The sequence below is a fragment of the Hylaeus anthracinus genome, unplaced genomic scaffold (assembly GCF_026225885.1).
Source record: "Hylaeus anthracinus isolate JK02 unplaced genomic scaffold, UHH_iyHylAnth1.0_haploid 2, whole genome shotgun sequence".
Lineage (NCBI taxonomy): Eukaryota > Metazoa > Arthropoda > Insecta > Hymenoptera > Colletidae > Hylaeus > Hylaeus anthracinus.
This window is the reverse complement of record NW_026534838.1, coordinates 3,417,973-3,428,954: the sequence shown is the minus strand read 5'-3', so window position 1 is coordinate 3,428,954 and position 10,982 is coordinate 3,417,973. Positions and strand designations below refer to the sequence as shown.

Here is a 10,982-nt window from a genome sequence, read left to right as displayed (position 1 = left end):
CCTGACACGACATGATGTATGCAATTCAATAACAGAACACCAAACAGCACGTTTCCCCCCTTGTACACCATAATTTTCCCATGCAATAACGTTGATAATTAAGAAACAATTGTCCGAAATTTTTGTATTACTTTCACTTTATTATAAGCAAATTTACAAAGAAATTATTATGCGCTACCCGTGATCGATGAACCGAGAGAACTAAATCGATTCAAGTAGAGGATCGGATCATTTATAGGCGAAATGGAATCCGAAAGCGAGACGGATCATGGTTTTTGTTGGCAAAAGAACGTGAGGGCTCGTCTACCGTAACCGTGTACTTTTTCCTTTCCATTTCCTAAAATTTCGTAACATTTGATTTAAAAAAGAAACAAATGAAACATTAAAATTTGCAGGGACCACTGATTAATGTAACATTGATTCTAAGAATTCATCTGCAACATATTATTTCCTCATTCCAGATGCTACAGCCTTTGTAGTCATAAATGGTAGAAAAAATGATACGCGCAGAATAATAAGGGTTATCGTGTATGTAGGTAATTGAGTTAGGCTGGAGAACCAAACTAATGCCTAACAAATCGGATTAAGCGTCAATTTAATACGATTACTGGGGTACCAGGATAGTCGATGCTGAGGCTTCTTTCACGCTTCGATGGAAATTTGCTAGTCAGTATCCGTGGATTCACCATCGTGGGTGTTTCCAATTCCGTAGCAATTCCCAAACAAGGCGAAACGCGTTCAGAAAATGGGGAAGGATGACGCAGAAACGGTGGCCTTGAAGAAGGAACTGGAGGACCTGATCAACAAATGCAAGGTTGTATCAGAAATACCATATGTGTATCGTTAAGCAACCAAAATACTTTAAAAAAGAAATGGTACTAACTGGTGTTCATGGTTTACTTTGCGCGTACCAGGAGGATCAAAAGAAACAACAGGACACGACTCTTGAGGAGGCATGTAACGGGGTGGCGGACGCTCCAAAGGTCAAATTATCTACAAAGAAGTTATTAAAGGGTCACATCAACAAGGTGAACTCGGTGCATTACAGTGGTGACAGTAGGTCAGTCTCAAGTCAAGCATAGAAATTGCGTTCCCACTCTGTATTCATCAAACCTAGATAACAGAAAAGATTTGTTATTTTTTAGGCATTGCGTGACAGGGTCCTTAGACGGAAAACTAATCATCTGGGATTCGTGGACTGGAAACAAGGTCCAAGTAATTCCATTGCGCTCGGCATGGGTGATGTCTGTAGCGTTTGCGCCTTCAGGAAACTTCGTCGCCTGCGGTGGCATGGACAATATGTGCACCATCTATGATGTGAACAATCGTGACGCTACAGGTTCCGCCAAAATTGTCAGAGAGTTGCTAGGATATGAAGGATTCCTCTCGTCGTGTAGATTCTTGGAAGACAAGAGGATCATCACTGGATCCGGTGACATGAAAATGTACACCTGAAAGACAGTAATGGCTATCAATTATACTAGTCTAGAATAGCTTTATGGTAACACGCAAACTCTTTTAGCTGCATATGGGACTTAGAAGCAAACAAAAAAACGACAGACTTCTGTGCCCACGCTGGCGACGTGGTTAGCATTAGTTTATCTCCGGATATGAACACTTACATTACTGGATCGGTAGACAGAACATGCAAACTTTGGGATTTAAGAGAGGAGAATGCCAAGCAGACTTTCTTTGGGCACGAGGCTGATGTAAACTCCGTCTGTGTGAGTATCTGAAATCATAGAGATATCTATAATAATCACACAAATCATCCATTTCATAACGTTAAGAATTAAGTTCTATGGGGTCTGCGCAGTATCATCCTTCGGGACAGGCCTTCGTGACGGCCTCAGAGGACAAGACAGCGAGATTGTGGGACTTGAGATCCGATCAGCAGTTAGCTACGTTTAAGCCGCCTAATTCAAATCCAGGATTTACGTCATGCGGTTTATCGTTCAGCGGTAGATTTATATTTTGCGGCAGCGATGACAATTCTATTCACATTTGGGACACGTTGAAGAATCAATACAACGGTAAGCATTCCAGTAGTCTAAAATAATGACAAAAGTTCGTTGCGAAGGTTAATAACGGTCTTTGTTAATTATACTTGACTTTATGTTTAATTTAAGGCGTTATGTCAGGCCACGAGAACCGTGTCACGTCGCTCAGCGTTGCTGCAAACGGTATGGCGGTTGCTAGCTGTTCCTGGGACCAGCACGTGCGAATTTGGGTGTAGAAACTTGGAATAACTTGATCAGTAACGTTGCAGAATCTTGAAGAAGGTGATGGAATAAAAAAGAAATCCTATTTTCTTCTTGTTGATACGTTTGTTCGTTTGCGTTTCGCCATCCTCTAAAGTCAAGTTTTTTCACAAAAGGAAAATTAAATATCTACAAGGAAACTATCTATTACGCGTATTAAGTTGATTAATTACTCGCATGTTTAATTTATATGTATAAACACCTGTAATGTTTCTTGAGATTTATATTAAAAGATAAAGGAACCGCTTTCTTTGATATTCTAGGGAAACTTAAAAGACAACTACTGGAGCTTGGTTCTCGAAAATAACTGACTTTTTTTTTTATTTAATCGGAAAGTAAACGATATGAAAAAAAAGAAAAAAAAAATACAAAATGAAACTGACGAACAATTGGTATAATCGGTTGTAAAATACAAACAAGTTGACGCTTTGTCCTTTTTTCCATTTATATTATTTGTATGCATTTATAAATAGTGCACATGATATTCACAACGAAAAACTGCGTCTCTAAATAGCGTATTTGAAAATATAGTTATTACATTTTCCTGAAAGTATCCGAGTCGTGGTAATTTTATTCATGAGAACTCTCTATGATAGCCTCATGTTGTGATTTACAGTTGCAACAATTTATCCCTACATTATACATATAACAAGTCTGTGTCGACGTTGTAAAAATGGTGCTCCGAACATAAGATCAAAAAAGAGGTTATGAAGAGAAACTTCCATCTTTTTTCTGTGACTAATACTTAAAGATTTGGTATTCGTTAGGCGTAAATCTTGACGATTAAGATGCGTTTTTGATACGATGACGAGCCTCTCCGACATAATTCTCGTCACCGCGAACCTAGGCCAGTAGCTACATTGTCTGTATAACATAATACATTCACTATGCATTTAATATACGTGCTACTGCATACTTCAACGAATCAATTATTGCAAACGTTTCAATCGGCGGTCTATTAATTACACCAATTTTTTAATCGATATTGCTGAATTACAATTGTTTATATTCAAATACCTAACGTATAATCCAACGTAAATATACATTCAGCGAAGTTTTGACGGAATAATTCAAGATAAAAAATCGATTTTAAAAATTCTTACGGTAATTATATTACGTTATATAATCTTTATGTACATTCGTTTTATCCTCGAAACGAAAACGCGCATCCTGCATCTGATTGCAACGTGGAACGTGTCTCGCATTTTCATGGCGTATTAAATTAAAATCCGTCGAGATGAACTAAAAGGGCCACGATAACCGTGGCCCCTGCTTCTTTGGTTGCCCATTTGCTAGAATCGAACTGGGAATCGTCGCCATCCTTGCCACCAGGACTGATCGTGTACGAACCCGGTCTTACCAGCAGCTGGAATGCAGTAGATGCATTCAGCTTTTTATTCGACTGGGTATCGATATACCTGCGACAGATACACATTAATAATACATAATTAGAACATTTGAGGCTTATACGGTCCGGTTATTTGTTACAGGAGTACTTACGGATACTTTCTAGAGAATTCCTCGGATGCAGCATACTTTATACTGGGTGAGAAGACGACTTGAGGATTCTGGTCTTCTGTTTTTATATTCATTGTGAGGTTGCTTACGTCTAACTGCTCCTTCGTCATGAGCTCTCCTGTATCAAGTATTAATCTGCAAAAAAAAAAATAAGCCGTAACCGTATTAAGATATTGCCATACATCGCCTCTGCGACGACGTCATTGATTTCAATGTGTTTTAAGATTGAAAATCTTTTTATTTTCGAACAGCCGAAATTCACGTCCCGTAAGACTTATTATTTAAACAATGATGGAGAATATGATTTTGCTGTGATATTAATGTTTCGCGAATTATTTTCTCGATAAATTCATCGAGCCGTCGAATCAACAGCCACGCGGTTGTTGTTTGCCCTTGCCCCACTCTTGTTCGATAGCGAGCCGTGACCCTCGACACAGGTATACGAGGGGTGGGAGATCATTCGTCGTTGATCCTTCGATCAACTCGGTTCGCGTTCGGTTAGTCGTGAGATATCCTGTCATTTGATTTTCAATCTCTTCAACTCTTGCGTGTACGCGAAGTTTGTAAATTTTGTTTACCTGATCGCATCCAGACGTATACCATAGAAAGCAACGTGCCACTTATCCGTCGTACTCTGTGGAATCTGGTTGGCGTTGATGCTTTGCTTCAACGGGAACCTAGTCCAACCAATTGGTACAGCGAACTCCGCCGGTGGCTCGCCTTTCTTGCAGATTGCACTATCTTCTTCCACTTTGTAACAGTCGTTACAATAGCACAATACGTCGTCTAGAGAGAAAAACTCATCTGGCAGGACTAGCGACTTCTTTAATCTCATGCACGCCTTCAAGTACTCGCACTTTTTCGAGGATACAATGTTTGTTCTGGGAGGTGTGGACGGTACCGATGGAATTTGCTGCAGCTGCAACGAAGGTGCGTTGTAATTCGGGGCTGTGTTTTGTCCAGATAGTGTCGTGTTCCCACCAACAGAATTGTTGTCAACAGACACGCTATTGTTCCAGGACATGTTCGAACGCACATCGTTGAAATTAGAGAAAACCGTGTTGGAAATGTCGGATGTTGCGTTGCTTAATGTGTTTTGGGAAGAGAACGTCTGTGACGAACTCAACATATTGGTCGACCCGTGATTCTGATGTGTGCCACTTAAATTATTCCCTTGACTATTGGACGCTATGCTTTCGTTTATCGCGTTATTACTATTCAGGCTAGTTATGTTGGTGGTGCTGTTCGCTGTGCCGTTTTTAATATTAATATTAGTCGCGTTATTTATCTCTACATTTGTACATTCGTTCCTATTAATCGAGTTCTCGGACTGGCTGTTCGATATCGCGCTGTTGTTCAGCTGGTTCGAGATGTCGTAGCTCCTGTTTTTGATACTTCGTGTTTCGTTGCTCATGTCTGAACTTTGCTCCAAATTGTTGCTGTCTGACACACTAGGAGCTGCTTTGTTTTCTATGTTATTGGATAAATGCGCGTTGTCGTTGTTGCACGCCGAATATTCCACAATATGATCGTCCTTACCGTTCGAACCGCACTGGCTGGGCGCACTCGGCGACGTAGACGCGGACAAATCCGAAGACGTAGCAACGATTATGTTCTCTTTCTCGTGACATTCTAGATCAGCCTTTTCCCTCGAGTTTTCTGCGTCTTCCATCTTCGTTCTAATACATTCTATCGACGCTTTAGTCGCGGTATTGTCGATAGGGGCGGATGAGAATGTCTCGGCATTGTTTCCAACGACAGAAATCTGTTCACACTGGCCGTACAAGTCAAACACAGCATACACATAGGGCGGCAAGTCCGTTGCAACTACTCCTTGATCTACACCATTAATAATTAAGCGTAATCTGTTGTCTTCGTCGACGAACAAACCTACCACAGAATTAGATTGAAGGCCTTCTAAAGCAGCTCCGTATTTCGTTTTTACCTGATAACATAAAAGTACTTTGTATAAATTGTTTCATTTTATAAAGATTCGAGTAACACTTACCCTGATACCGTTGTGCGATATCCAATCGCTACAAATAATCCATGAGTGCTTCTTGAAACCAAGAGCGGTCAAAGGGAAATTAGCCTTCTCTGGTGAGATGCAAGTCACACCGCAAAGAACGTTAGAAACCCATCGTTCGTTTATTTTTTCTATTTTCACTAAAAATGGCTTGCCCTTTATTAGAGGGCGACTAGACATTACCACTCCTTAAAAAATGAGACGAGACGGATAAGTTTAGAAGAAAAAAATAAAAGTACAAATACTAGAACGAATCGTACCCTGATTATAACTCGCAACCCTTCTCGCAATAGTTTTAGACTCAAGTTGTATATTTCTTCCATGGTTTTCGTGGAACTCATAGTTCCAATCGCTTTCTCCTGTCAAATGGGCGACTGGTTGCGTTGGCGTGAGTGTTACATCATTCACAAATTTCCCTTCGGATACGTCCACAGATGTATCCATTCCAGCGTCGCTGTGAACGCAGAAATCAAAACGTATATCGATATTACCAATAAACATACCGAAGGCAATTTAGTACGACATACTTTCGCAAAACAGGCGGCATAGGGTCGAGTAACAATTCCAAAGAATCCTGCAGCCTCAGACTAGCGTTTGGCGATATTACACTATTCTGTTGTTTAGTACTGGTAATATTCACAGCCACGGTACTGCCGAAAAGTTCGACTATGGCGTACACCATCTCTGGTATGTTTGACGCTGCTATACCCATGTCCTCGCCATTTATGTAAAACTTTAAATTACTCTCATGCGTGCGTTTCATTCCAATTTTATCACCCACGCGTAGCCATTCCAAGCTTGGGCAGTAATTCATACACAGAACGTATCCATTGTGTCTAACTTCGTTACCTAAATATTCAACGATTCACAAAAAATCAATATTAAGTACAATATTACTTACCAATGCGCTTGGCTATCGATGTATCATTTACCTGTCAAGTACCAAGCATCAATTGGAATGCATCCCATGCCGGGTACAGGGTTCGTAGAAGTTAACCAATTCCCGTTTTCATTACTTGTAACGCCTATCCTCAGGCAACCGCTCCATACGCGTGCAACTTCTTTAATGGCAATTTCGAATATCTCATTATTCTCTAACGGTACCTCGCTTAACAATACGGCGTTATTGTACTCCCTACATCTAGTCGCTACTGTTCTATCGCTATTCAGCTGAACGTTCGAGCCAACAGACTCGTGAAACTTATGCATGATTTCTGCCTGAGCTTGGAGTTGAATCACGGATGTAGGCTGTTGACTAGTACTGTTCTCCGATGGCAAATACTGCTGTGTCATGGGGTCCCTACGCTCTGGCAACACGATTGTCACCTGAGAAGTTCACACGTGTTAACAGTGTGAACAGTCTTATTCGGTTATTCCTTATTCTCCATGGTGTCTTTATTTATAAAGTAAAGAAATTGTGGTAGAGTACCTGAACACACTGACCATACAAGTCGATCACAGGGTAGACGTGTTGTGGTAGACCCGTACAAGCAGGTCCCTGATCCACTCCATCTAAATAATAATGCAAACTGCTGTCTGGACACCGCATCATACCAATACGATTACCCTCTGCCAACTTGTCTAAATCGCAGGCGTAATGATGTCTCAGGGTCACGCCGTCTCGCATAACGGTAGAACCAGACAGCATCCAAGTGTCATGGTCGATATCAGTCATCGTGGATGGAAACTCCAGTTCATCAGGCCTTATGACTGTTACGCCTACAAGATTCTTTTGTTTGTACCCTCGAAGGAAAAAGAAGCAATGATTCTCACTTTTAAATGTTTACCTGCTTCGATAGCGCCTGTCCAACGATCAACCATTTTGTCAATTGTCACCTCAAACATCTCACCATCTCTCAGTGCACGATTCGCTACCACAATGGCTTCATTGAATTCGCCTAAAGCTCTAGGCCTCAATGCTGTCAATCCATTGTTTATTATCTTCGCATTCTTACCATGTATATGATGAAACCTTAAGTCACTGTTTAAAAAATACAACTTTACCCCGATACATCCCGCGACGTAATACGCATAACCACCACGCGGTGGCCTAAGGGTTAAAGTCGAATATCATTTACAAACCTATATAAAGTTGTATTGCTGAAGCTTGAATTATTCGTGGTGGGGCTATAGAAGTCTGTATTGTCGACTATGGTTGCCTGTGCAGCCTGCCCGTAAAGATCTATGACACCATAGATCCTTTCAGGCACGTTCATTGCGGCAGCTCCTTGGTCAGCGCCGTTTACATAAAAATGTAGCGTCGCGTTATCCTTTCTCATCACACCTACGCGATCTCCTACTTGCAGTCGGTCCAAGTTCTGACCGTACTGATCTATTATGGCAGTGCCATTGTGCATTACTCCATTTTCTGTCATCATCCATGTGCCGGATCTGCAAGGGACATGACCACCTTCGAGCAATAACACGGGCGGATAAACTTAACATAAATTTCAGATGATACAAACATGTTAACGCAGACTGAGAATAATATTTTACATACCTAACATTTGTCATTGTGAAAGGGAACTCCAACTCGGTGGGGGAGTGAGTCGTAACCCCTATCTCGATGGATCCTGCCCACTTTGTTACTATTTTATCCAATCTCACCTCGAACAACTCGTTTGACTTCAACGGCCTTGAAGTTAACACAACACCATTGTTGAAATCATCCATCACACTGCAAAACAACCATGAGTACAATGTCGAGGGTGTCCTGGGAATTTGGATAAACTAGTTTCTAGAATTCTTTAAACAAAGTTTGTTTACTTAGGCCTGTGCGCCGTGCGTCCATTATTAATCACTTCAACATGCGTACCACAGCAGGAATGGAACATCAGTCTATCCGGTGGTTCCTCTTCTGTTTCTAGAAAACAAGAACAGTAAAATTGAATATCAGTACTTCATCGCAATACGTAGAAAAAAATCTTAAACGGTACTCTCACCATTTAGACCTTGCAGTTGCAACGTATTTCTTCTGGTAACTAAATTTTGTTCTTCTCTTTCATCCTGATCCACAATTGTTACTTTCACTGTCATACCATAGAGATCAATGACACCCCATATGCCCGTAGGTATTTTAGCAGCAATGCCTTGGTCCAAACCATTTATCAAATAATGGAGATTTCCGTTGCTTCGCCTTACCATGCCCACCCTGTCTCCTTCCTAAAAAAGAGATAAGTTATCGTAAAATTCAACGGGAAAACATTTTTCTAATATGCATAAATTATCGTAGTCTTACCCTCAACTCGTCGAGATTAAACTCTCCATATTCGCGACACGTGCCCTTTCCATTTACCAAAATCCCACAGCCAGACATCATCGTTGTTCCCGATCGCATGTTAGTCATCGTTGCTGGGAACTCCAGCGCCGTGGGACTATGCATGGTGACTCCAACTTCTATACTGCCAGACCATTTGTGCACGAGTCGATCAATTCTTACCTGCAATTATTCGCTTTGTTACAAGGTTTATCATATAAAAATTATTCGTTTCTTATTTTCATTTACCCACCTCGAACAATTCATTGTCCCTTAATGGCCTGTGAGTCATTACCACTCCATTATTAAATTCATCTAAAGGTCTCATCCTTTCGGCAGTTCTGGCATTGTTGGACAATTTGACCAGCGTGCCAACTCTCTCGTGAAACCTCAGTCTATCTTCTCTAATAGCCGCGAGACTTGGATTCTTAGGTAAATTAACATTAACATTTACGTTTAAATTAACATTCAAATTAGCGACTAGATTAGTTGTGGAGGAATTAGATGTTTCCCCAAGAGCATAGTCATTATTAATTTCAACTTCATCCTTTGGCTTGTTACACGAGATGGAGGCAATCTGTGAATGAGTTATGGATACTTGCACACAAGCACCATAAATATCTACAACTGCAAAAATCCGTTCCGGTATATTGGATACTGCCACACCTTGGGAAACTCCATTGATATAGAATATTAGCTCATGCTAGAAAAAGGAAGAAGATAGATTATTAAAATAAATTGTTAAAGTAGAAAATAATCTTACATCCATAGAAAACTTACATTGGATGTCCTCAATACACCCAAAGTACTTTCTTCTTCCAAAGAGTCCAAGTTTGTTCCATACTTTTCAACTATTCTTACTCCATCATGAACTATATCAGAGGTGGACATAATCCATGTTCCTTGGCAGAGGTTGGTGGCACAGGCTGGCAGTTCTATAATCTCTGGATCACACTCTGTTATTCCGATCTGTATACTACCGCTCCATGATATCATCTGTGCAAAGAGAAATAATGTTACTACAATATAGCAAACCTTTATCTTACACAGTTAATTAATTTCTCAGAACTGCTGAACATGCTCCAACTCCCAAGCCACAAAAACCAATGTTAGGAAAACTTCCTCTTTCTTCATTCTCTGGTTTGTCAAGGCTAAGCAATTGGAGCTTCCCATTCAACTATAATCTTACGCGTTTTAAGGATGTTTATTCTTACGTTTTTAATATCGAATGAAGCTATAATAAACAATAGAATACTAATCCGTATTCGACAACAGGTCGCGTGATAGTTCTCTTTTATAAATAAAACAAGTGATCGAATTACACATCGTGATAAACAGTGAACCAAAAACTTTAAAGCACCGTTGTAAACAATGTTTTGACAGATAAAAGAACCCTGTAGTGGAACATCGTTGAAAAGGATTTGTTTGGTGGTTTAATTGGAGTACCTTCTTGTCGATGCGAACTTCGAAGAGCTCGTCATCCTTGAGCGGCTCCGCACTGAAAACCAATCCGTTATTGTAGTCGGAATGATCTCGTATGGCTGTGCAATTGTTGTTTGTTAAAGTGATATGATGACTGCATCGTTGATGAAACATGTCGACCATTTGTTGTGCACCGACCGTCGCATGTAACCAAACCATCCATCTCCCTTCTCCCTTTCCTTATCTATCGTCTCTCTTCACCCACTGTCATGTACGTACTTTTTGTCTCGCTCTATCGCTCTTTTCCACTTCTATGAACACAGAGCCACGAACGATGAAATGATTATAGACCGAGACGCTTTAATTCTTGAAGGAGAAAATCACCATTGATCAGTACTGGACAATCGCTTCCACAGAGTACATACTCTGTACCCTTATAGAGCTGAAACTCTGTTTCCATAAAGGAGAATTTGGTGCATCCATAAAGCAGTGATGGACA

General features: G+C 40.6%; 2 protein-coding genes across 2 annotated transcripts; one reads left to right on the top strand and one right to left on the bottom strand.

The window, feature by feature from the left end:
- Nucleotides 1-621: 621 nt before the first annotated feature.
- Nucleotides 622-2,513, top strand: LOC128892915 (guanine nucleotide-binding protein subunit beta-2). Its single transcript, XM_054153567.1, has 6 exons — nucleotides 622-814; nucleotides 915-1,060; nucleotides 1,146-1,445; nucleotides 1,523-1,724; nucleotides 1,817-2,033; nucleotides 2,130-2,513. Exons 1-6 carry the CDS (start codon nucleotides 746-748, stop codon nucleotides 2,234-2,236), a joined length of 1,041 nt encoding a protein of 346 aa, XP_054009542.1. The 5' UTR covers nucleotides 622-745; the 3' UTR covers nucleotides 2,237-2,513.
- LOC128892907 (neuralized-like protein 4) lies at nucleotides 2,147-10,872 on the bottom strand. The gene is made up of 17 exons (XM_054153545.1): nucleotides 10,508-10,872; nucleotides 9,842-10,057; nucleotides 9,315-9,764; nucleotides 9,044-9,244; nucleotides 8,748-8,967; nucleotides 8,572-8,668; nucleotides 8,306-8,482; nucleotides 7,888-8,196; nucleotides 7,593-7,786; nucleotides 7,235-7,524; nucleotides 6,738-7,131; nucleotides 6,333-6,654; nucleotides 6,066-6,259; nucleotides 5,788-5,993; nucleotides 4,358-5,724; nucleotides 3,762-3,914; nucleotides 2,147-3,679 (listed from the first exon to the last, which is right to left on the bottom strand). Exons 1-17 carry the CDS (start codon nucleotides 10,700-10,702, stop codon nucleotides 3,484-3,486), a joined length of 5,181 nt encoding a protein of 1,726 aa, XP_054009520.1. The 5' UTR covers nucleotides 10,703-10,872; the 3' UTR covers nucleotides 2,147-3,483.
- Between the last annotated feature and the right edge of the window lie 110 nt (nucleotides 10,873-10,982).

Excerpts from the sequence above, each read along its gene's own strand:
- LOC128892915 (XM_054153567.1), top strand. The coding sequence starts at position 746 with ATGGGGAAGGATGACGCAGAAACGGTGGCCTTGAAGAAGGAACTGGAG. Across the intron at positions 1,061-1,145 it reads CATTACAGTGGTGACAGTAG|GCATTGCGTGACAGGGTCCT; the intron begins GTCAGTCTCAAG and ends GTTATTTTTTAG. Across the intron at positions 1,725-1,816 it reads CTGATGTAAACTCCGTCTGT|TATCATCCTTCGGGACAGGC; the intron begins GTGAGTATCTGA and ends GGGTCTGCGCAG.
- LOC128892907 (XM_054153545.1), bottom strand. The coding sequence starts at position 10,702 with ATGGTTTGGTTACATGCGACGGTCGGTGCACAACAAATGGTCGACATG. Across the intron at positions 9,765-9,841 it reads GTGTATTGAGGACATCCAAT|CATGAGCTAATATTCTATAT; the intron begins GTAAGTTTTCTA and ends TCCTTTTTCTAG. Across the intron at positions 8,669-8,747 it reads GCAACTGCAAGGTCTAAATG|AAACAGAAGAGGAACCACCG; the intron begins GTGAGAGTACCG and ends CTTGTTTTCTAG.